This window comes from Sinocyclocheilus anshuiensis, unplaced genomic scaffold (assembly GCF_001515605.1).
Source record: "Sinocyclocheilus anshuiensis isolate Anshui unplaced genomic scaffold, SAMN03320099.WGS_v1.1 scaffold130, whole genome shotgun sequence".
Lineage (NCBI taxonomy): Eukaryota > Metazoa > Chordata > Actinopteri > Cypriniformes > Cyprinidae > Sinocyclocheilus > Sinocyclocheilus anshuiensis.
This window is the reverse complement of record NW_015544207.1, coordinates 3,561,501-3,588,835: the sequence shown is the minus strand read 5'-3', so window position 1 is coordinate 3,588,835 and position 27,335 is coordinate 3,561,501. Positions and strand designations below refer to the sequence as shown.

At 35.0% G+C, this 27,335-nt stretch overlaps 1 protein-coding gene across 1 annotated transcript in view; it reads right to left on the bottom strand.

The window, feature by feature from the left end:
• Positions 1-27,335, bottom strand: part of LOC107696948 (histone deacetylase 7-like) — a 99,905-nt gene that overhangs the window by 23,756 nt on the left and 48,814 nt on the right. Inside the window, exons 3-11 of the mRNA XM_016497520.1 lie at positions 15,326-15,504; positions 13,513-13,600; positions 10,631-10,748; positions 10,428-10,528; positions 7,460-7,582; positions 5,025-5,134; positions 3,759-3,860; positions 1,952-2,105; positions 809-820 (exon numbers count right to left, since the gene is read on the bottom strand). Of these exons, the coding sequence (XP_016353006.1) occupies positions 809-820; positions 1,952-2,105; positions 3,759-3,860; positions 5,025-5,134; positions 7,460-7,582; positions 10,428-10,528; positions 10,631-10,748; positions 13,513-13,600; positions 15,326-15,504 (987 nt within the window). The remainder of the gene's footprint in view (positions 1-808; positions 821-1,951; positions 2,106-3,758; positions 3,861-5,024; positions 5,135-7,459; positions 7,583-10,427; positions 10,529-10,630; positions 10,749-13,512; positions 13,601-15,325; positions 15,505-27,335) is intronic.

Sequence of the window (27,335 nt, the reverse complement as noted above, 5' to 3'; positions counted from 1 at the left end):
ATCGCGATTAATCACATCCAAAATAAACGTTTTTGTTTACATAATATATGTGTGTGCTGTGTATATTTATTATATATATATATATAAATACACACACACATGCATGTATATATTTAAGAAAAATATGCTATGTTTATATATTAACTATATTTATATATAATATACATTTTATTAATATAAATATATACATGTAAATACATGTAAATATTTTCAAAATATATACTGTATGTGTGTGGGTTTATACTGTATATACATAATAAATATACACAGTACACACATGTATTATGTTAAACAAAAACTTTTATTTTGCATGTGATTAATCGTGATTAATCAATCATTTGACAGCACTAATTACTACATGCAATTTCTGTAATGTGACAAAATTATGATACAGTGTATGATATATGAATGGTATTTACACCTCATAGTATCTTATGTAGATTAAAATGAACATAAAAATAAAATAAGATGATAAAAAAACATTTTTATAATTATTGTACTGCCTTTTTGTTGTATCAGAGTAATGAGCATCTAATGGGAATTATAATGAATAATAACGAGAATTTCAAACAAACTCAAAAATGAAACACTGATACACATTACTTTAAATGAGAACTGGAGGGAAAATATACTTAATTGTTGTCACAAAAAAAAAAAGACAAAAATCATAAATGGTAAAAACAAGCATGGTTTATTTTCTTTATACAAAATATAACTTTTTTGTTTTGATTTTGAGATCATTTATACTACCGTTCAATAGTTTGTAGTCAGTAGGTTTATTTTTAATTTTTTGGTAAGAAATGCGGACCCAGACCTGGAACTGATCACAAACAGCAGGGACAAATCTGATTATACTTTCATAAAAGCAGAAGGAGATGAAAGCATAATATTCCTGCTAGATATCAAAATATCATGCCACATCGTTTACATCACACACAATAGAAAATAAGCATGAACCACAATGGCTTAAATATAACATCAGGAACTCAGTGAACATAGTACATGAATTATAAATGCATACTTTCTGTAATTAATCATTTTGATATCGATTTTGTATTTAAATATTAGACTGTCCAGTTTTTTTTATGTTTATGTTTGTTTTCTTAATAATAATATAACTAATATTTTCTGATAGATAAAATCTGATAAATATAATAAATAATAAAATAAAAATAAATATGATCATAATCTAAACTGTTTTTGAAAGAAGTCTCTTAAGCTCACAAAGGTTTTGTTTATTTGATCACAAATACAGTAAATTAATTTTGTATAGTATATTAATCTTAATACAGTATATTAATATTGTGTAATCTTTTTTTAAATCTTTTTTTTATTTTATATATTATATAAATAATTGTATAAATGTTTTATAAATAAAAATTGTATAAATATTAAATAAAATAATATTTATAAAATGTGAAATATTATTAATTTAAAATAACAGTTTTCTATTTGAATATATTTTCAAATGTGTTCCTGTAATGCATATCGGAATGTTCAGCATCATTAAAAAGAACAGAATTTATTTGAAAATTTCTATTTAAAAAATTGTATTACAAAATTAAATTTGTAATAATTTAAAAGACTTTACTTTCACTGTCACTACTAATCAATTTAATGTCTCCTTGCCAATTAAAAGTATTAATTTCATAAAATAAGATAAAATAAAATAAACCTTACTGACTCCAAACTTTTGCATGGTAATGTATATATTTTTTCTGATGTCCTATATTTGTTTGTTGTGTAAAACAAATATAAAAACTACACACTATGAATACGAATACGAATAAAAAAAAAATGTAGTTTATATTCTGAAAATAATTTGTCAGCGAGACTGTTGTTTCAAGCAGTGACCACTAGATGGCGCACATATCAAGCATATAGTACTTCAGTAGCATTTCCTCACAGTCAAACTCTCAGAGTGATTCAGGCTGCTGTTAGGATCTCTTACCGGCCAGGAGAGGGGTGTGTACGAGTCCAGAGGGCTCCAGGATGAGGACGGGCTGTATGAGCGGCCCGCTCTGCTCTTCCACACCCAGAGGAAACAGCACCGGAGACGCACCCGACACACGACCCAGCTTCAGCGAGCCCAGCTCACTCTCCACCTGCAGAGAACACTTCACATCACGCTACCAGCTTCTGAGTTAAACTTCAGCCTCAAAACAGCTGACGAAACTCGCATGAATGTTATCGTATGATGCATCACCCCTGTAAAAGTACATTACAGCGATTCTAAATGAGTCTCAGGGCAGTTCTGACACGTTTAAAAAATAATAGCTACTAAATGTAAATAACGAATGCAACTAAGACAACATGAAACCATCAAAAACTACATTTTGTTCAAGAACGATTGTTGTACTGTATTTTGTCAACACTTGATGTTTAAACTATATGAGAACTAGTGTGTTAATTCATTACTTTCATATGTAAAGTAACTTTTATTTTAGTTATTCTCATGTTTTCTGAGGCTCTCACTTACTTGTGGGTGATTTTAAAATTCAAAGTGGTATTTTTTTAATGTTGACAAGAGCATGAAACGCTACCCTACAGCCCAGTACAGATGCTCTGCGGCTTGCAGTGTTGACAGAGCTGTTGGTTATAATGGAGCAATGTAGTTTTGTACAATTTTCAATCAATTACAATCTTGTTTAATCAAAAGGGCTGGAATATCCCTAGTGAAAAATAAATATACTAAAATGTATTTGAAATATATTTCATGCTAAGTATACTAAATATACATTTAAATATGTATGTACTTAATAAAAATTGTAATTGTACTTTTGGTATACTAAACTGGTTAAATACTTAAAGTCTGCTAAATTTGAAAAACTAATTTTGTACTTAATACACTTTAATTGTGAGGAAGTAGTGCTGAAGTCCAACTAAAGATATACTGAAGTATGTTTGATTGTGCTAAAGTGGAACTACTGCAAGTATACTTCAGGTACACTTTAACTATTTTGTATTTAAAGACTGATATTATTCAAAGATCATACAATCCTCATCAACAGTGACATTAAAACACATTTTAGGCTTAATATTAAGAAATGTGCATTGCGCACAAGTTGCACTCCAAATAAAGTTTCATTATAATTTTTATATCAGTAAGTCTCAAGCGATATGTCAGCAAATACGTTAATAGGTTTGAACTGAACTATACTTTGTATGAAATAAATGTATTTTAAATATATTACTTTTTAACTAGGGATTATATTAACCAATTATCATCTAGGAACAGAATTATTTGCCATTATTACATATTACCATTATTTTCATAAACAGAAAAATAATTCAAAAACTAATCAAAAATAAAACTCAGGTATTATCGTTTAAATTCAAAAAGTAACATCTCTTGTGAAAAAGAAGTGTGCTTGATTGTGCACTTGTAGTGCACTTCAAACCTTAAAATAATATTTAAAAATGTTACTTGCAGATAATATAATATTAATGAAATAAAAGGCCACTTAAGTTTATACATTTTCTTATCTAACCTAATTTTTTTTATTTTTGAACTACACTTTGCAATGTCAAATTAAACATTTTACTTTAAAGTACATTTTCAATCATTATATTTTATAATCCTTTGTCATATTTTAAAGTAGTACACTTATTTTGATGAGTTGACTAACAAACTAAAGCACATGTAAAGTACTTAATTGTCATTTTAACTGTAGTTTGTTAAAGTTGTGCAATACTTGTAAGGAATTACTGATCACTGACTGTAAGAAAAACCAAGGCTGTCATGTTGATTGTGATACCTTGGTGTTGGCGGGGAGGCCGAGCGTGATGGTGGGGAGACCGGAGGGATTCTGCACTGTGAAGTGAGTTAAAGAGCCGTCCTGCAACAGCAGCCTCTGAGCCTGACACACACACACACACACACACACGCGCACACACACACACGCACACACACACACACACACACACACACACACACACACACACACACTATATTTCAGACTATATTTTTTAAATATATATTTCAGCAAAGCATTATTCATGCATATAATTTACAGATACCTTTATATTTGATGTTGATTTGTTTTATAATAATCAGCCATAAAATTTGGTCATACTTTAGTTTGGGGACCAATTCTCACTATTAACTATGACTTCTGCCTCAATAAACTCCTAATTTGCTGCTCATTAATAGTTAGTAAGGTAGTTGTTAAGTTTAGGTATGAGGTAGGATTAAGTGATCTAAAATATGGTCAGAATAAGACATTAATATGTACTTTATAAGTACTTATAAACAGCCAATATGTCAGTAATATGCATGCTAATAAGCAACTAGTTAATAGTGAGAACTGGTTCCTACCGATAATTTAATTCAATTGATTCAGTTGAAGAAATAATACTATTTTGTATTAGGATTTTGAAAGGAAAAAAAAATTGCCCCAGACATTAATTTCCATGGGGAAAATACTGACCATTAATAAAAAAGTTTAAAAAAATCTCAGTGATCTACTCTTGCGTGCGAGCGGACGAGGCTCCTGTGTGCGACCCATCAGAGAGCTGTGCATTTATGCAAGCCCAAAAATGGAGTAATAAAGCGATGAGGAGGCTTGGGATGGAAACGGGAGATTGGGTGTCCTGGCAGCTGCCTGCAGCTGTCCTTCTCCAGTGTCTTTGTTTAAAACATGTCATTATGCCAAAGGGCGGCACGAAGCAGGAACCTCCTGAAACAAGCCCAGTCGAGCTCCGCTTTCTCAACAAACGCCCCAAACAAACAACTCCCACCAGAGGAATATTAAAGAACCGTCCCATCATGCCTCTCTGTGTGTGTGTGTGTGTGTTTGTCTGGGAGTTTGTCCTCTCCACAACATAAAAAGTGTTGTATTTTTTTTTTTAAAAGGGAGAAGCTAGATACATTTTAACTGCACCGACTGACTACATCATTACATAATGAGCCATTTTCCATAATTGTTAGGATTTATTTAGACCTTCCCATTATAAGGATTAAGGCAAGATACACCTTAGACACCGGGCTGAGGAGTGTATTTTGGGAGTGTGAGGACTGTTACCTCATGGGACAGGCTGGCGGTGGCGGGCAGCACTCCGTTCTCGTTGGGCAGACTGTCGTTTGGGGAGCTGCAGCCGGACACTGGAGTGCTGCTGCTGCTGGGGGACGAGTCTGAGAGCAACACACACACACAATCTGTAAGTCTAAACATGCGCGGCACATCACTACATGCATTGAAGGGATAGTTCACCCAAAAATGAAGATTCTGTCATCATTTACTCACCTTCATGGTGTTCCAAACCCGTAAGACTTGTTCATCTTCAGATCACAAATGAAGATCATTTTAATGAAATCTGAGAGATTTCTGTCCCTCCATTGATACTCTACACAACTACCACTTCAGTGCTTCAAAAGGCTTAAAAAGACATTGTAAAACTAATCCATATGAATCAAACAGTTTAGTCCAAATTTACTAAAGAGACTCGATCGCTTTATATGATGAACAGATTGAATTTAGGCTTTTATTCACATATAAACACTGATCAGCGGACATAAACAGAAGCTCAATCATACTTGCTCGATGCACAAGAACAAACCTGATTGGTTCTTACAGAAGCTCAAACATACTGTGTACCAAGAGAATGAACCTCGTAAATGATGTGTGCTTTTAATTAGGGCTGGGTGATATGACAAAAAATTAAAATCTCGATTTTTTTCAGAACGTTTGACCGATTCTCGATTTTTTACGACTTGAAAATGTAACTACAACATGATTCAAGTAACTTGTTCTTTATTAACCCGCAGGTTAAAGAACATTCTATTCCAAGTGCAGCGCACATGAAGTTGTCAACATGACGTAAATGTTAAACAAATCACTTGTTAAGTATCTTTGCAGAAAAGATGCACGAGCTACAACTACATCTTGTACAAACTTGTCTTATACATATTATATGTTCAGAAATAATACGAGGAAAAAATAATGCTTAAAAAAATCTCAAAAGTCAAGGTAATTCAAATTCAAAATGACTGAAGATATAACACCAGTAGACTATTAACTATAAATGTTCTGCAAAAACAGCAGCTTTCAGCCAGTCACCATGATGCAAACATGAAATATCAGACATACTGTAGTAGTTACAGGTTTTTTATTCGCTTGCACCGCTTTTCCATTTTTTTCTATGTAAACATGGATGTGTTTGACTGTTGCACTAGCATCTCTTGCAGTGTCTCATGCATTAAACGGCTTTCTAAAAACACGGCGCTCAAGTTAAAATAAGTTCTACTCCCATCTTCTTGCATGTTTTTCCTATTCCACTGCCCGCGTCGCATCTTTATCAACACAAAAGCGCGTATGTCGCCTAGCGATATGAGCGCGTCACTCGTGAGCGTCTAATCACGTGCGCCGACATGCGCTTGGATCGTTATTTTCTCTTTACTGTTATCATTGGCATATTGTCAAAGTGTCGATTTCTAACACTTGGTATTATTTTTATTCAAAACCGCAATTCCTTGATTTCTAAAAAATAAAATCATGGCAAAACATTAAATTAGAATTAATTAATAAAATCGGCAAAAATCGCCCTAGCTTTAATTAATGTAATGTGAATAAAAGCCTAAATTAAATCTGTTCATTATATAAAGCGATCGGGTCTCTTCAAAAAAATTGTAAACTGCTCAATTCATTTGGATTCGTTTTACGATCTCTTTATGAACTTTTTGAAGCCTCAAAGTGGTAGTTGCGTCGATTGTCAATAGAGGGACAGAAATCTCTCAGATTTCATAAAAATATCCTAATGTGTGTGTTCTGAAAGTCTTACAGGTTTGGAACGACATGAAGGTGAGTAAATGATGAAAGTTTAAATTTTTGGGTGAACTATTCTTAAAAATTGTATGCTTATGCTAAATGAATGTAACTATGCAACAATGTTACTTTAACTGACAGAAGGTCGACATGAGAACATTTTGTTTAAACGTATAAAATATGTACAATTAAAAGAAAGAAAATACATAAACAACATTTCATTTTTACAAAAAAAAAAACTAAACTAAATAATAGTGCTGTCAAATTATTAATCGCGATTAATCGCATCAAAAATAAAAGTTTTTGTTTACATAATATATGTATGTGTACTGTGTATATTTATTATGTATATATAAATACACACACATACAGTATATATTTTGAAAATAGTTACATGTATACATTTATATATCTATATTCTTATATTTTATATTATATATATAAATATAATTAATATATAAACAACATATTTTTCTTAAATATATACATGCATGTGTGTGTATTTATATATACATAATTAATGTACACAGTTTACACACATATATTATGTAAACAAAAACTTTTATTTTTGGATGTGATTAATCGCGATTAATCGTTTGACAGCACAACTATATAAGTATCTGTACATACAATATGACTACATCAAAAGAGTTCAATCATAACAACAAAAAGCAGAGGCAGCGTGTTGTAGTTACCCAGCGTATCAGGGACGCGGTGTTTGACGGCAGGTGGCGCGCTCTCTTTGCGGGTCAGCGGGCTCTTACGGGTGTTCAGGTGCTTCTTTAACTTATGCTTCACCTTCAGGTTGGGCTCTGAGGCTGCAACAACAACAAAACAACAACAGCGTAACCAAAAGGAAGTTTTCAGTCAGTTTGGGTCGTTTAGTTAACTGTCAACAAGATCGTTTGCTGCACTTTTGCAGGTTCAGTTGTAGTTCATTTGTGCCACACGCCTGTGTTGACGTGTCATCAATGCGCTCTTTAAAAAGTAACAATTCATGATGACAAATAACAACCATGTGTATAAATGAAAATATGCAGTACCATCAATAAAATCGACATAACCACAACAAACAACCAGCATGTGTTTCATAGACAACCTACGGGCTGTAATAACCGCATGTCAACACCTGAGATTTAAACTGGATTGTTCCAGAGTCTACACAAATAACATAGTCACACACACACACACACACACAAGCCAGAAGACAATTAGGATGGGTAACTTTTTTTTCTCAGATTTTAGGGGAGATGCTTTAAAGTGCAGCTTCTCAGAGTGGGCATTTGATAGCATGCTATGTTTACCATGTTTGCTAACGTCTAACAGTAACTGTTGTATCTCTACATTTATTTTTTAGCTCAGTATAAAGAAATGTTTCAGGACTTTCGATGTTTCTGCTTGATACGCAAAAACCAACAAGTATGTTTGAGCTTGCATTTAACACAATTGATGAGCTCAATGTATGTGTGTTTAGCAATGCTTATATGTGAATAACGGCTAAATTAAATCTGTTCATCATATAAAGCTGTCGTGTTTCTTCAGAAAAGTTATATTACGCGTGTTTGCTTCATTTGGATTCTTTTAACAATGTTTTATAAACTTTTTAAAGTGTCAAAGTTTAGGTGAAATGGACTTTCAATTGTCTTTTTTTTATTTTGACTGACAGAAATCGCTCAGGTTTCATTAAAACATCTTTGAGCTTAGAAGACGAGGGTGAGTAAATTATGTCCGAATTGAAATTTTTTTGTGAACTATCCCTTTAAGACCAAGTATTCGACTGCTCATTGACATAACCCAACAATTAGTTGATTTACAGTAGATGTGGTTTTGCACGTCTATTGACCTGTAACTACTTACAGTATATGCAAATGTAGCATCTACTTCCTCTGTTTGATCATACAGTCACAGTTCTGCTTCTGAAATGTCTTCGGTACTTCCTGCTAATTGTTGTTGTCATTGTAAAAACACTAGTTCTGGCAGCGGACGTGTTGAGAAATACAGAGTTCTGGCATGAAACTCTAGATGGCGCAGTCCGATAGGTCTAGCTCAATCTGACCTAATGACATCATTATCACATGGCACAGCTGATTGGTTCTCTCCTGTATCGGTAGCAAATGAGCTCGCTGCTCAACATTCAAATATATGACTAGTGCTTGCCGTAGCAGTTGCAGCTTGCTTCAGAAACCCTCCACCTTCCCCAGCTCCACCTGTATAGATCTGCTACGAGGTGATTCCGTCAAGACCAAACACATTAACATTGTCATGTACATTACCATGCCAATCCCTCCGAGAGTTGTCATGACAGAACTGTAATTCCACAGATGTGTACTTGCTCGTCTTTACCAGTAAATGACACGGCTCTGCGCAGCATTGTGTTAAACGTTTCCTCTTTTGACCATCGAGTACAAAGTGATCCTGACAGACAGCGCTGAACTGATATGAAGTGGACAGCTCAAGTATTTGGAAACTCTCTCGAGGACTACTTGAAAACTCGTTCTTCTGCAAACCGTTCTGTTCGATGCTGAAAACTGACTGATAAGAGTCACAATTGAACTTTTTCTGATGGCTGCTTATTGTCATAAGTTGAAAAACGTCTCCAGAATCATATTTTGGTCCCTATGCTTATATGATTTTGATTTATGCACTTTTTTTCGTCCATGCAACTCAATCATTTAAAAAGTAAAAGAATGGTTCTTCTGAAATAGCTGTGGGATTTGCATTATTGTATATGTCTAGCATTTATGTTTGTACTACTTGAATGAAACCTCAAAGTTTAATACTTGAGGTCTGTTCATATCAAAAGGAATATTCAGTACAAAAATTTTAATTGGAATGAACTTTAAATGCGATTGTTTAGACTGACACATAAAGGTGTTTTAATGTCTTTTCCGACACATAGCGAAGAAAACTGGCCAATCCATGAGCGCCTTTTTGTCACATGACCAGAGCTGAGGCTGTTACATAAAACTACAAATTGGTGGCGCACACAAACAGACTATTTTGCTAAGTGACAATGAATAACAGGAAGTATTTTTGTATTTTGGTTTTGCATCACGAATAAAAAATCTGAATGGCTGTTTGAAAACATGTAACGACTGTTTGACTTCCTTTTCTTTTCTGTGACTCCCTTTTGTGAACTTTTTGTGTTATCTGTGCTGCTTTTTCTATAAGCGCCACCTACTGTCAGAGAGAGAATTTGCATTTTAATTATAATATTAATTTTATTCTTTTTATTTCTTTATTTCCTTTTGACTGACTGTGATTTTTATTTTCATTTCATTTGATTCATGTTAATATAATTTTAGAGCAAACTTGCATTTTCTTTTCATTTTATTCATATTAATTTTATTATTTTTATTTCTTTTTCACCTACTGTCAGTGAGTGAATCTGCATTTTCATTCAGTCTGTCTGCCAATTTTATTATTATTATTATTTATTTTATTTCTAAATTTGTGACCTACTTTCAGACAGTGAATTTGACAGGGGAGTGTCTTTCAGAGGTAAATGAGAAGTTACGCAAGGCCTTGTTGACAGAGTGCTGCCTGGAGGAAAGCGAGGCGCTGGGACTGAATGGCTTCCACACTCATCCCGCCCGTTCTGTAGATGCTGATGAATGAACTGTCATGTGATGTTCTTTATATGCATGTGTGACGGTGACATACTTGCTCGTCTCAGGGGTGGTTCGTCAGGCCCTTCGCTGAGAGCTGGTTTTGTGGAGGACAGGAGCGGCTGTACAGGAGCGCCGGGATCTGGAACCAACTCCCTGAGGGAACACAGAAGACCTTTATTTTAAGATCTGAAGAAAAGCATGTACTTTTCATGTGTACTTTAACAGTTGTGGGTGGATATGAGAGCTGTTTCTAACCGGTAGGCAACGGACGGGCTGCTCAGAGGGTTGGAGTTGGTCCTCTCCAGCACCGCCTTCTGCTTCTTCAGAATCACTTGCGCCAGTTTCTGCTTCACCAACGCACTGGCAACAGCACCTGTCAACCAACACAACCAGCCAATTAAAAGCAAAAAAAGCAAAACATTCTCAGTTTTTGAATTTAATATTCTCAATTTAATATTTTCAGAGAGTGTGGCCCTCCATAAATACAACCAGCCAATGAAATAATGCCAAACCACATTATTATAAAAAGTGGCAATGCAAATATAGATCTTTTTCAATGACAAGTATTCTAATTTCAAGTATACTAATAATTGTTTTTAAATTCATTTTAATTTGAAATATTACTTCAATAATATTAATTTTATTTCTTATTTTGTTTAATTATTTTCTTTATTTTATATTTAAATTTAATTTGCATCATGTTTATTTTTTTTTATTTTCTTATTTTAGTTTAGTTTAGTTTAGTTTAGTTTAGTTTAGTTTAGTTTAGTCCAGGACAAGGCCATTTTAAGTAACTAAAGTAAGGTTTAATATTTTAAAATTAATTTAAAATTAATTTATTTTCTTTTTTATTTTATGTTAAAATAAAAATATACAGTTTAAAATGTATTTTATTTTTTATTTTATTACATTGATATTTTAGTTTTTACTTTACTTTTTAAAATTAATTTTAATTTTTTTTTATTACGTTACGTTATGTTATTTTAGTTTATTTTATATTTTTAAATTAATTTTGCATTTTAAATTAATAAATTGTATTATTTTATTTTATTGCGTTATGTTTATGTTATGTTATTTTTACTAGTTTATTTTATATTTTATTTTAGTTTAGTCTATTTCAGTTTAGTTTAGTTGCTCCTGAAATAGGCCATGTTAAGTAACTAAAGTAAGGCCAATTTTTTAAAACAAGGCAAATCTGATATTACTAGTCACTGACACAATTTTGTTTTAAAATGGCAGTTTTCTCCCACAGAAAAATGTCAGCGATGTTTCTATCGAGGGCCTGCATTGTGAGTGTGGTTGAGCTCTATTGTGGAGCTGTGCGGCTGAGGTTGCAGTGAGGTCGAGGGAAGAAACTGCATGTTGACTTAGTGCCTCCCTGTCCATCCAGAGCGGACTTTATGTGGCGGCTACATCATGCTGGCTCTAACCAATCTGGTCAATATTGACACGGTTACTGTTTGCGCTGAGCCATTAATTTTACCTCTCTGCAGGTGCTTTCTCTCACAACAGCCATAGCATCAGCTGGGATAAAAAAAACCTCCACCTGCAGTCAATTATCACCATGCGAGAGACACTTGTGTATCACCTACACACTTCTGATGTGGAAATGTGTTTTTTAAGTGAGTAATTGATCTTTTTTTGGACAAGAACAGCACTGACTGTTACAACAAATCACTATCTGCTTATCTGCACAATTTATCTAATAGCAAATCTGGTGGCAGTAGGTTTCAGACTCCAGATGTTGTTCAACAGGATAATTACTGCTCTCATTCAGTGAAAAATAAACAACGACAAAAGTGGTATTAATGTTTGCCAGCGTGAGCAAGCGCTGCCGCATGACAGCTCTGGAGACGCTCATGATCACAATGGAGCAATTCTATGGGATGATATTAGACTCTAAATGATTAATAGATGCACGCACAATTATCCATGTACTGCATACATTTTATACATGTATCTTACTAACCACAAACAAATGTCTTTCAATTTGAGTCTGTGGAATTCGGGATTAAATGATTGTGCAGCGATTTGTACAAATACAGACATGTTTGTGAATAAAAATGTTTTGTTCTGCATTCATATATCATAAATTGCTCATGCAAAAAGGAATCTTATCTATCTATCTATCTAGCTATCTATCTATCTATCTATCATCTATCTATCTATATATCGAGCTATCAGCTATCTATCTGTCTATCTATCGTCTATCTATCTATCTATCTATCTATCTATCTATCTATCTATCTATCATTTTGTTATCATTCTATCCATCTATCCTTCTATCTATGTTTTGAACATGGCACCAAGGTTTTTTGGTGATCCAGTACATCATAGAAATGTCACAGTAATATTTTAATTAACTTGGAGTAACTGGTAAATACATGCAGATATGTTAACTATTATTCTGTGCCATGAGATACATCACAGTACTATGGTTTCACCATCCATCCATTCATGTATGTCTGCGAAAAGCCCCATGGTATTGTATGGTATAGTATGGCACGATCTGTAATTGCTGTAACTGGCAGGTAACTAGCGTCTGTGAGACAGTAAATACCCTTTATAGAACAACAGGGTTCCCATGTTCAGTGCAGACTCCTCCCATGTGTTTTCAACCACAAAGTTTTGTTTTTACTCTCAGAGCTATTTCCTGAGGCAGCCGTGGCCCTGTTTCAGTTGAGCTACTATTAAAAAGGGCACTAGCACAATGGAAAACTCTTTTTCTCAGTCGATTTAGTACATTTCTTAAATCGACCGAAATTCTTGAAACTGTTCGTTCAACCTCCACAACACAACCTACTTGTGCACAGCACCTGTTCGATTCTTCTTAGTTGAAGAACTGTGACAAACTAAAATGTCAATCTCTTTCTTGGTGCTTAAGATGCATATTAGAGAGTGATCAATCATCCAAGTGCTTCATCTTAAAGGCATTTCATTCATGAAAAGACAAAAACAGAATCTCATATCTGTCTTGTTAATCAAAGTAACCCCAACCCTAAACTAGCATACTGTACTATGTTTGGTGACCACTAGTCATTCTTTTAGACATTCACTCTGTATTTGTTAAGTAAGTAGCTACATAGTAAGTCTGTGAACAGCAGTTATTTAAGGGTTATTGTGTGTGTGTCACTCACTCTGTTGACTCTTGTCCTTGTTTTTAAGTTGCTGTAGTTGTTGTTTCGCTAGTTCCTGGTCTCGTAGATGCTGCTCCATGTTATATGACTACAAAAAGAGGAGTTGTCAGTCATAATTATTCATAACAATGCTGATTAGTTTATCAAGCTCATTACAGTTTTTCTCAATTGCTTTGGCTCAATTCTCGAATATTTTGCAGACATGCAATAAAGTTCTGAAGTTCCAGCAAACAGTTGTGACATTTGCACTCACAGTTTAGAGAATGTTAAGATTGTTTCGAAAAATGTGCCAAAGCAATTGAGAAAAAGTAAGTGCCCTGTAAATACATATATATTGGGTCTCATTAATGAAAAAAAGTTGGTTAATAAATCTATTTGTTCATGAATTTATTCTATTCATGAATTTTGTTCATCAATTTAGCAACAATTACAGATAAGCTGCTTTTAAACTCATTGTCCAGGTAAAAATGGGCTAATGCTAATGCTAATCTAATGCTAGGTGTTAGGGTACGACGGGGCTAAAGGCACAACTTAAGAAAAAATGTGCTTTTTACTGTGCCTAAAATGTATAATTGCAGAAAACATATACATTTGTATTGAACAGTTATGGAGCAACAGATTTTGTGTGGAAATAAATCATACAAGTCATTTATTTTGTTTTAAAATCTTATAAATGTATGAGGTAGCTTTAGTATGAGGCTTTGATATAAATACTTTAGCTAAAATAATGTTTTTTAATAATGTCTAAGTTAATACTCATTCAAAACAATCACTTTAGCAAAGTTTGTACTATTTTCTGCTAATTTTGATAAATAAAATAATCAATTTTTGTTCAATAAATATGCTGTCATTAAAATGTTAATATAAAAATATATTTTAAAGTACAGAAGCAAAATCATTTTAAAAAGTAAAGATTCTGAAAGTATTGAAGGAGATCCCATACTAATATAGATTTACAGCAGTAACAACAAATGATATTTTATTATATGATATGATTAATATCATATTTTTAAATATGATGGTTTCATTCTAAACATGGTGATTATCTCTAATATGGACACCCAACATAATATATGATATTTACCATCTGAATCTAACCATGTCATGTCAACAAATGGAAGAGTCATCCATCTATTACTTTTTACCCCAAATACTATACTTTTACATATTCTTTCGTTATTTAAAAACTGTTGCTTTAAACAAAACTGAAAATCATTAAGAAGACCTTTGTCTCAAAATATATGCATTTATTTCAACGATTCTCATTTGCTACTTAAATCTACAACATTTAAAAAACATGAAATATTAGATCAAGTAAGCACAGGATCAACTTTGCGCTGTTGCGCGCGATCGCGTCAAGGATCAGACAAATATACACATGCATCTTGAAAAGCGAATGTTTTGGAAAGTGCCACGCCATGGTTTTGTGCCATCTAGTGGTTTGGAGGAATATATCAAAGGCGCCTTTTACCCCGGGGCATCTTTAGCCCCGTTGTACCCTAGCTAGGCTCTGAAATTGCTGTATACAGGTGTAAAACCAATTGGATAATCATCAGTCAAATAAACTAACCCTAACCATAAAATGTGTCCTATTGGGCTAAAATTGAAAAGAACTGTCCGAAAGAAGCAGTTAGCAGAAAATAATCAGACTTCCCTGCTTGCCCGATGCTATGGATTACAGGTATTAATGTTGTAAATAATGTTCAGTTTCTTGCACAGACTGATGATTTTGTGCACTGTATTGCATGTGTTGCGGTGGTATGACAGGTGTCTTTGTCTCTGACTGCAGGGAGATCATGTGTGTGACATGTACCTGTATGCGCTGCAGCTGCTGCTGGCTGTACTGGGAACAGTGCTGTGGACTGAAGGGGCCGATCAGCAGAGGGGGGTGCAGAGGGGACAGGAAGGCCGGGTTCGAACCCGGACGCACCAGACGCTCACCTACACGCAGGTCCATGGGGGCGGGGCCCGTGGGAGACGACACAGAGTCTTCTGAATGGACAGAGACACAGGGAAATTCATTATTAGAATGAAAAAAAAAAAAACTTTCAGAAATAGAATAAAAATATATGTGAAACTAGAGTCAAAAAGAATAATTAGAAAATATAGTAAAACTGTAACATTGTAAAATATTATTATAATTCAAATTAATTGTTTTTTAATTGAATATATTGTAAATTGTATTTTATTCCTGTGATCAAAGCTGAATTTTTAGCATCATTACTCTTCAGTGTCACATGATCCTTCAGAAATCAGTCTAATATGATGATTTGCTGCTTTTATTGTTGTTAATATTTCTTATTATTATCAATACTGAAAACAGTTGTGCTGCTTCATATTTTGTGGAAATAACACTTTTTTTCATTATTCTTTGATTAACAGGAAGTTCAAAAATACAGCATTTATTTGAAATAGAAATATTTGTGAAATGACTATGAAGCCTATTTTATGGGTGATATTTTTTTTATACAAGTGTCTTGCATTTTAGTATAATTCTCATTACATTCTATACCTATTTGTTTTTTTGTGATCCTAAAACAGGCTTCATTTTGTGTGTGTGTGTGTGTGTGTGTGTGCGCGTGTGAAATATTCTTTTCAGCCTTAATGAAACTCATTAAAATATCATTACAGTTACTGAGCTTGTGATGACTTGCCCATGTGACAACTAGCCCCGGTCACTCACCCTACATCGTTTTGATTTAAGAATTTACGCTGTTTAAATCAATTGCAGGACATTTCCACTGGTGGAGAAGGCAGAAGAAAGCAGGTGAATATACAGAAAAAGAGAAAAGGGATGGAGAGAGAGAGGGAGAGAAGTGTATATCAGTGCAAGCACATGTTCCAGCGTTTCCCTTACGGCACATTCCACAGTGATATATAAGTCGGCCTGATTTCCATAACTTTTGCATGCTGCTTTAAGAATATTTGCATAGTACCAGTGACTCAATGGGACGGACTGCCTCACCCTCACACAGAGCAGACAGGAAAATCACAAAGCCGCCTTGTGCATGTATGTCGGTGCATATCTGGGGTCATGCTGGCTCCCTGCCCAGGTAAAACCAGAGCGCTTGACAGATTTCTCATCCGAAGAGTTAAAAGAGCACTTCAGCCATAGTGTGTAGTAGTGTAGTAGTAGTAATAGTATATGTTTGCGGTCGTAATGATGACAGTAGCGCACACAAAACAGTATTTGATCCGTGCTCCGGAGTGGTTAGCGCTCACACTGCATGCGTACCGCGCCCGAGCCCAACCGAGCCGTGCCCTGGTCCACCTCTTCCAACCGGGCCAGGGACAGCTAAACGAACCGTGCTCGAGCGCGGCGCGGAGCGCTCACACTAGTCAAATGAACCGGGCTTTGGGGGTCAAATGCGATCAGGCACGGTTCAAAACGCCTAGTGTGAGTACACCCTAAGAAATGAGATCAAAAGAGGCTAATAATGAGTATAATAAATGTTTCTTGAGCAGCATATTAGAATGATTTCTGAAGGATTATATGACACTGAAGACTGGAGTAATGATGCTGAAAATTCAGCTTTAATCACAGGAATATACTACATTTTAACATATTCACAGAAAACACCTATTTTAAATGATTTTTTTAATTATATTAATTATAATTAAATGATATGGTTATTTTAAACCTAATGTAAAAAAATATGATTAAAGATGCATTAAAAATATGTACTTTTTCTGTTCATAATTCATGCATCGTGTTCACTGAGTTAATGATGTGTTAAAATCTATTGATATATTTAAGCCATTTTGGACCATTTTACATGTTTATTTTCTGAAAATTCAGCTTTCACGATAACAGGAATAAATTACATTTTAAGATATATTACAATAGAAAACTGGTATTTAAAGGGGTCCTATTATGCTTTTTCACTTTTTCAACTTTAGATTTATATTATTTACTATTCGTCTCCAACATCAAACCTATGCAATGAAAAAGCTGGACAGGCTGATATTTAAATGCAATGTCAAAAATATGATAAAGCGTGTTTTTTTCTGTTTATAATTCATGCTGATGATATGTTAAAATCTATATAAATCTGTTATATTTAAGCCATTGTGGACTAATTTATATGTTTATTTTCTACTTTTCAACTGACTGCTGAAAATGCAGGTTTGCCATCACAGGAATAAATTACATACATATTAAAACAGAAAACGCTTATTGTAAATATATTTCTGATATAACAATATTGTCATATTACTGCTTTTACTGTATCTCTCATCAAAAAATGCAGCCTTGGTGAGCATACGAGCATAAGTAATATTATCAAAAGAGGCGACATGATGTGACATTTGAAGATTAAGATGAAAAACTGTATGGAACGGCCAAAGGTGACCTGCTGGAGTTGTTTACACGTCAAGGGATGTCCTGACATGTTCTGACACAGACCAGGATCTCCTCAGCCCCATTTTAGGATCTTAAAATGGAGAGGAGGAACATCTTGGCACCGCAGCCCTGGATGCCAAACGTGTTTTGGGTTCCTGCTTCCCTGAGCTCTCAACATCCAGCATATTCCCACCCAGACCCAGTGTACACGATCTGCAGCGCTCCACCGTATTGCAGGAAATAACACGACTCCCACATTTCTTTTTCCTCAGCATTCCCTTCCTGATAACACAACACGCACTATATTCCGCCCTGGATTATTCCAGCATTGCATGGCATTCCCAGAAATGACCTGTCGGCCCAGGCTTGACAGCTTCAGGAAAGGAACTCAAGGTGGAATTGAGCAATATGGTGTTTTCCGACCTTTGCAGTGCTACGGATATGAATAATCGTACAAAATAAAAGTACTATACTACTATAACGCTACTTGAAGCGCCTTGTAAATCTATGAATATGGTAATCATTCAGTACCAAATACGTTTATAACACCTGTTATGATCGTTTATAGTACAATAAATAAATGTAATATATAAATAAAACATGAATACATGTGTGTGTGCGTGCATTGAGGCAAGCGGTGTGTGTTTGTATGCATGCATTTTTTTTGTACTCCTACTCAGAATGGCAAACAATAGTGTAACTCTGAGCCAGCTCAACAAAAACATTAATAAAAGTGACAGACAAGCAGATGTGCAGTGGAATGCACACAGGAATGTGTGTGTGTGTGTGTGTGTGTGTTTGTGTTTGTGTGTGTGTGTGTGTGTGTGTGATTGGACATCTTCCTTCAAAGCTGTGAGTGTCTGCAGGAAAATATGTGTAAGTATGAATCTGCTTCTAAGGAAACTGTGAGTTGGTGAATATAAGCGTGTGAGACCGACTACAAACTAAACTGGTTGTCTAATGGGAGAAATTTTTTATTTTTATTTAGTCTTCATGAACAAACACTTGAGTTTCAAAATACACTATCATTCAAAAGTCTGAGGTCAGTGAGGTTTGTTTTAAAAATAAAATTAAAATACTTTTATTATGCAAGGATGCATTAAACTGATCAAATATGGCAGTAAAAATATTTATAATATTACAAAAGTTGTTTTTTTTGTCAGTCATCAAAGAGTCCTGATAAAATACATCACGGTTTCCACAAAAGATTAAGCAGCACAGCTGTTTTCAACATTGAAAATAAATTCAGCATATTAGAATGATCATGTGACACTGAAGACTGGCGTAATGATGCTGAAAATTCAGCTTTATATCACAGAAATAAATTACATTTTAAAATATATTCTAATAGAAAACAGTTATTTTAAATTGTAATAATATTTCACAATTTTGCTATTCTAACTGAATTTCTACTCAAAGAAATGCAGCTTTGCTGAGCATAAGAGACTTAAATAAGCAATAAAAAAATCTTACAGACCCCAAACCTTTTATCATAGTATTTTGGAATATTAAAATACCATGGTATTTCAATCTTAGATTTTTAGGGGTAATTGCTGGAAAGTGTTTAATTTCTTGAAATAAAAGCCGTCGCATTCGATCTAATATTGATGTTCTCACATAAAAAGCAGGTCTCGATAATATTCTATAAGTCTGATAGTTTATAAAGGAATATATCACGGCGTATGAGCAATAGCAACACTAATAGTAATTATTAATAGTTGTGATACGCTAACCTAACTGTATTTTAGGACAAGGCACTATTTAAACTAGGCGCATGTTTTCCTTAAATGATGTAGACCCTTGCTCAATATTTGACTGCAGTTAATTACTTCCTGAAGCTGCCTATTCAGTATGCAGTGAGGAAGAAATGCTGGCACGTCAGAGATAATTTTAGGTTTTTGCAATATGTCACTTGTTCATGTAATGTATGCAGAACATAAAGTGTGAAGGAGTTGCTGACAGACAAACCCTTAAAAGGCTCTTCAGTGGTTCAGTTCAGATCATAAAATCCCATTATGCTGGACGGGGTTCTTGAATTGAACTTTGAAGATTAAAGACCTTCTTGATGTTACATTATACGTTCTTCAGTTCAATGCATTGCTTTGGGGTTGTTTTACATAAAATTCCTTGTTTAAAGTTCTGTGTAGAACTTAAAAATGGTGTTTGCCTTTGCGAAACATGCCACTGAGATGCCAGGCTGTTGTCATGCAGTTGTTAAAGTGTTTAAAGTGCTTCATAACTGTGCTAAGCAGTTGCTAGGTGGTTATTTACTGGCTCAAGTCAAAAGAGCCCCACCAAGTCCTTTTTAAGGTCTATTTACCACCACCAGTCTTTTCAGTGAATAAATGCTAAAAGAGACACTAGAGCTAGGTGTATGGTCACAGAAGTGACGGTGAGACATTTATTTCCATTACTAGCATCAGACCGACAGAAAAAAAACACAAGTTCCAGTGTATAACACACTCCCACTTCCAGCCTCTCACACCTCGACCTGTCTGACCAGCACAACCAGTTTAAAAGTCCTCTGACTGTAAGTCAAGCCATGTGTGTGTGTGTGTGTGTGAGTGGGTGTGTGTTGATATAGTCAGATGCTGACTCACTTCAAAACCTCTGTGGATCAAAAATAACACTTACAGGTGCTATCAAAGGTGATCTCTTGATAGAGGTACTCATACTCGTGTAATCACACATAAATCAGAGAATACCGTTATTGTAATACTATATTGTAGCATTGTAATAAAATCTTCTTGAATTACGTTTTTCAGTCGAAACAGCACCATGTCATAAGGCACAATGTGAGAAGTGTTCATTTTCTTCTACGTAACTCTTAGTTTCTTTAGAGGTCATTCACAACCACAGGAAGTGATGAGTGACAGGATAATTTCTATGTCTTATATCTTGAATAGTTTCTCATTTCCCACATTAGGATCTCATTGGTTCAAAATTCTACTATATACTGTCTCGACATCAAATCTGTTTTCATTGACTGTGGTTTCGTCACATTGCACGGTACTTTCGCATTCAGGAGTTCCTGTAGCTCAAACTGTAGTTTGCAACAAGGTCAAACTGTAGGTTTAATTTCTGAGAGAATACATCAGCTGATGCCAAATGCATAAATAGAAACAAACAGCAATAGAAAACCGTACATAAAACCATTCTGACATATGTTGTAAGAATTAAGAAAATACAATTATAAAATATTCACTTTGTTATGAACTAAATATCTTACTGATCCACCATCAGTGTGTTGTTTGTGCAGGGTATTTGCAATTAACATGTTAAGATACGATAATGGTATCTTTTTCAAAAACTTGCACTTTAAATCCCGTTTTCAAAAGTTTGCATTTTCAGGCCCCCAAAACACATTAATGGCTAAAATGCATAAAAAGTTCACACCAAGAACAATAGCTGTATAGGCATCTACATCAATGCATTATAACATTCTGTTTATTATGTCGTCTTTACATGCACAAGCTCTTGCAGGTAGAATCTGATTGGCTGTCAGTGTTTTTCATCTTTCATCAGCTGGAAAAAAATCTGAAAGTGATTCCAACGATATAATGTATCTGTGTCATTATCATTATAGATTAAGTGTGGATTCTGCTATTCTCATATAATTAGAACAATCATTAAAACTGTAATCAAATTTATGAAATCAAAATTAAAGTTTTTTGGGTGTTAGTATCAATATGTTAGTCTTAAGGTTATCTATAAGGCAGTGTGCTCCAAAACAGTGACAAAATTTGCATTTAGAAGATATAAGCATTCATCAAAGCTTTTAGTTCGTCACTTCCGCCAAAACGGCTCAACGATTTTTTTGACGTCACATCGTACTTCATCTTCTCATCAAATCTTCTGACCAATCAAACGCTCTCTAGAAGCCGAAGCGCCCGCCCCCTGCACTATAAATAGATGCTGAAGCTGCGGCTGAGATCGGTCGCTTGTTCACAGTGTAGTATTTCCTGTACAGTGAGTAGCACGTAGTGTACAATGTAGGCGATAGGGAACGATTCAGACAGTGTAAATAATATGCTTTCGATTGGGGCAGATGAGGTCTGGTTTCACGTTGTGTCACACGAACCGCGGCAGCGCGCACAGTCTGATCCGGACTTTAGCTCCGGTCCAGAGACGCGATCGCTCGGAGCGGATCATATGCGCGAGTCGGCATATATTAAACACTTTTAAAACTACACAGCCTCAGCATGATTATGATCACTATTTTGTTTTACTAAGAGTTTCATATTGAATCTAGGGGGTAATCTATTAGACTGTGGCTGTCAAATGCGGCTTTACCAAGCTCAACGGCTCTGACCCGTGCAGATATAAACAAAACGCTATTGGCTAATTTAAAAAGGAGGCGGGGCTGCTCAATATGTCCCACCCTGTCTTCCTGTTTCAGTTGAAATTACGTCACCACATAGAATAACGCTGCGTGTTTCAAGGCACTTCAGGGGACCTTTAAAAATAAAGGCTTTTTTATTGGCATCAATGGTTCCATGAAGAACCTTTAACATCCATAGAACATTTCCATTCCACAAAAGATTCTTTATAGTGGAAAAAGGTCTTCAGATTCTTTTTCTTCACACTAAGAAAAAAGGTTAAAAATGGTCTTCTATGACATTGCTATGAAAACCCTCTTATGCAACCTTTATCTGTAGGAGTGTTGGTGTGAACGGGCCTGGTTTTGGTAGAGGTGGATTATGTTGGCTTGTCAGTCAGCGCTGCTGATCCTACACTAGGGCTGTCAAAAAAAATTTAATTTCGAATATTAGTCGAATTTAAGATAAAAATCCACATTCGAATGCAAAAACGTTGCATTCAAATTTTAGGTGTGCGTCAGGCTGCCTTATCAGTGGCGCACAAGATGCAATGACGATGCAAGTGTCGCTGCATTTTAATGTTTTTCATAGCTTATCCAGTTGAACCCACTAGATTCACACAGAACGCATATTTATCGCATTTTCTAGACTAGAGGGACATCTATCACCGTTGCACTCACGTCTCGCACAAGAGAACCCCATGTTTAGAAAGCCATGTAAAATTAATGTAAATTCAACTTTTAAAAATGTAAAATGTCTCGAGACTTTATGGTGGTTTTTCCCCATCCCACTGCATCTCTTGTTTTTAAATGAAAAAGTACTCTTTGTGATCGGTTTTCGGTCCTTTGTATTAAACTACAGATACATACATGATGCTGTTTTGCTTCTAATTGTTTAAGCAAATTAATTAATTATATATGGTTTATAAACATTAATGTAAACATTATGCACTTTTTTCAAATATAGTCGTGTTATTTTATTGCTTTGAAAAAAACGTACATTAGTAATATTTTGCTCGATGCGCCATTTTGTGGCCTCAGGAGAGAAGCCAAAAGCTTTTGTTACCCCTAACTGAAATTATGCATTTTCAATTCGAATATAATTCGAACATTGATAATATTTCAGTACAATATTTGATTTTTTTCAGCCATTTTGACAGCCCTATCCTACACCACTTGACCTTCACGAACAAGTCCAGTCCAAGAACACCAGCTGCAAGAGCTGTGCTTCGGCCGAGTGTGAGCTACATCACACACACACACACACACACACACACACGCTTCTGTTGGCCAGCGATGTGGCCTGCAGAATAGGAAATGGAGAACAATAGAAGGCAAGCTGCCGATGTAAATCTGGCAGCCTAGAAAAAGAGCCGGTTTGTGTATTGGCTAGTGTGTGTGCTGTTCTGAAAATAACGCCAGCCAACAAAACAGGAAGTGCGGAACGAGTGACATCTGCTTGTCCGGGGTCAAACTCCAACCCCCCCGCCGAGAGATACTGATGTTAGGCTGCGTAATTGGCATGTAGCTCCACAGCTATTCTGGAGCAGGAGGGAGTGATGCTTCTTTTTTAGCTCCCATCATTTCAATGTCCACTTTTGTTTGTTATGCTCATCTGACAGTAGAGGAGGGGTGAAACGAACTTCCTCAGGGCAGGGAAGAGTTCAAAAAGAGAGAGATTTTCTCTTGAAAAGTTGGATTCTTCAAGGGTTTGATTTGATATGGTCCATAAAAGTGAAAAGTGGTCAACGTTTGATGTCCAAGTCATGACTGCTTCAACCGTGGCAGCAGTTTTGTGTGCGAAATGGTTATGGCGTGTGTGTAAAACCTTATAAAAACCTGTAGATAAAACCTGTCAGTGCATCTGTGCACTCCAAAGAGATTGAAAACAAGCCCTGACTGCTATATAGTCTATCATCAGCCTTAGGAGTGTGTTGAGTGACTAGCATCACACACACACACACACACACACACACACACAGCTGAGTAATGGGCAGATATCTGCAAAGCTTTCGAGGTTGTGTGTCTATTATCTGTGGAGATTAAATGCTGAGTGTCCCCTCGACTGCACTTTGATGACTTGCAGCTAACCTGGCATTTAAAGGAGTATTAAAGGTTAAACTAAGCTTAGATTAATCAAATACTTATTTAGCTATACGAAAATGCAGGTTAACCAGCAGCCGGTAAATAAAATGCAGTGGTAGTAATAAAGACTCTTGATTTTCATTTGGTTTTAAAATGTGCAATAACCAACGACCACAGCTGTTAAACTAGCCTCGTGAAAATATCTTACACACTTCATACGCAAGAACATATATTCACTATAATTCATCGAGAGTTTTACAAGTGCTCTGTAGTAGTAGTTAAGAAAATCAAGAGTTTGTATTAAACAGTCAGTGAAACAAGAAAGTGTTCAAAAATATAATTTATTTCAGTATAATTGATATACTATTATGGTATTTGTTGATTATTTATTAGGTTTCAATTCAATTTTAGTTTAAGTTTTAGTAATTTTGTAGTTATTTTTATTAGTTTATTCTAACATGTCTATGTAGCTTTAATTTGTTTTCAGGTTCAGTAGTAATGTTTTTTTTCATTTAAAAAAATGTTTTTAGTAATTTCAGTTCTTTAAATTATTTTCAGTTACTTGCAAAGACAACATTAGGATTTTTCATCAATTTTGTTCATCTAAAATGTATTTATTTCAATTAAAGAAAATGTTTTAATAGTTTTAGTTTGGAATAACAATTCTGTGGGAAACCTGTTTGAAAACAATCATTATATTTAAATTAATTTGTCATTTTGGAAAATTCTAAATTACCTCAGGCAATCAAGTTGCCCTCTTCCTCAGTTTGTAAAAGCGTTCCAGAGCATTTATCAGCAGAAATAAGAAGCTTGCATTTTGTTAAGGCACTAAAATGTGTCTTATTTGAACTGTGAAGTTGTCTGAATCGAGACTACTTTTCAACGTGGATGAACTTATTCTCAAATGCATGAACGAAGTATGGGCAGGCTGTGCTACTTCAGTCTTGAAAAGACAGAAAAATAGTGTAATGTTCAAGTTACATGCACATGATACACAAGGCCACTGTTGGCAGAGGAAAATCAGAAAGTGAGAAACGAGTTGCAACACTGGAAACAACATAAATGTATAATTGTTAGATATGATGCTTAAAGCTTCCATTAAAACCACATTAGTGTACACTTTCAGTTTTACCAAACAAGCAACGACATTATCATCTGTGGAAATTGTCAGTTGGTCACAGAACTTGAGTATTTAACACAGAATGTTCCTTTAATAAACTGCCCGAGAAAACATCATTCCTGTGTCTATTCTCATGTCATGGTCCTGACCTCTGTGATACCATCTATATCTCCTCAGATCCTGGAGATGAAAGCTTTCTCAGTCTGTGTGTGTGTGTGTGTGTGTGTGTGTGTGTGTGTGCGTGTGTTTGGAGGTTCAGAGAGAGCTGGGGGGTATGGGAGTGGGGAGCCGATCTGAAAACCTGACACTCCTGAGAAAGTCACTCAAGAGGCCCCCGGTCAGCCGCCGATGGAGCAAGAACCTCAGAAAGCTCCCGTCCGAAATCAGGGTGTGTGTGCTCATAGTATTTGCAATTAAAGATTTTTTTTTCTTGCTTTTAGCTGCACTAAAATTTGGCCAGGACTTCCTCTAAAGGATTCAATGGTAGTTTATGTGTAATAAAATTAATTTAATAGTTAACAGAGTAGGTCTTTGTTTCTCCGAGTGGCTCATTTGTTGTGTTGCACTACATCATTGTTAACTGAATTGAGATGCCAGTTTAGATTTGTACGGACATACAGTACACAAATACGTTCATTTGATATCCTTTGATTTACAAGGACTCGTTTGGTAATGCTATCCTTGAAACTGATTTGCTTAAGGCAGGATCGACTGTCTGTTTATAGTAACGCAAAGTAAGATGCGTTTGAAATGTTTGGATTGTTATGGAAATGTGTTTTGGGAATCCAGACTCTCACATGACCTCGCTTTACAAAAAAAATAATTGCTCAAAATCAAACCTCAGAGCATAAGAGAATAAGATTTAGGTCACAAACATATTAAGTACGCATTGCAAGTGTGTGGTATTATGTACATACGACATGTCTTTGTGTTACCTTCTAAATGTGTGTTTAATTAAACACAGTGTGTGCTGCTTTAATATTTAGGCTACTATACTTTAGCTCTGTTCTGACAGTAGTTAGTAGAGATGTACCAATTGCAATTTTCTTGGTCGATTCTGATTTCCGATTTTTTGGAAGTGTGACCTGCCGATACCGATTTTTGCCGATTCCGATTTTCTTTCTAAGAACTATAATTGATAGCATATACAAACAAAAATCTATGCAAATTTCAATGCAAAAATTATTTACATAATAAAATAAATTATTAAACATTACAATTCCCCCAATCTGGACTAAGTTACAGATTTTCTCTCACTTAAACATCTCTCAAAATAAAGTGCTCTGTGACTGGAAAGAGGAAGGAATAGTTAACTTAAAATTAGTTGCTGCAAAAGAGATGTCATTTCCCACTATGTTTATAAATGGTAATTTTTTCCCCTAACCTTATTAAATGTGTCATCTTTCACATCAAATTCTTACTTTGTTTTAATTAATTCAGTTACAATGATAAGAAACTGTAGAGTTGTTACCATTCAAATGAAATTAGTATTAACAAACTCTATCTTACCACTGCTGAGGAAACAGAAGCTGCATCTGGAGTGGCATTAGATGCATTCAAAGTATCATAGTATCATTTAATATGACATTAAATATGACTAAACCACCAGTAGGTGGCGGCAAATGTCTGTTTTAATGAGTGAGTCATTTATTCATTCATTCAACCGATTCATTCAAACGGCTGATTTATTCAGAAAGGAGGCAAGTGACTGTACTTATGAATGAGACACTGAATCATTGACTCACTCGATTCATTCAAAAACGTGGATTCATTCAGTAACGAAACACCGCTGTGTGTTGCTAGGAGACACGCAACAGTTCTGCTGTGGCTTTGATCGGACCTATTTTCATCAGCGAAATTGAGCAAAAACAGTCAATATTTTGTCTAAAATCTAAGTCACTTAATTTTAACTTCTTGTTTATTGAAATACTATTGTATAAAATCAGTGTCACATTGCA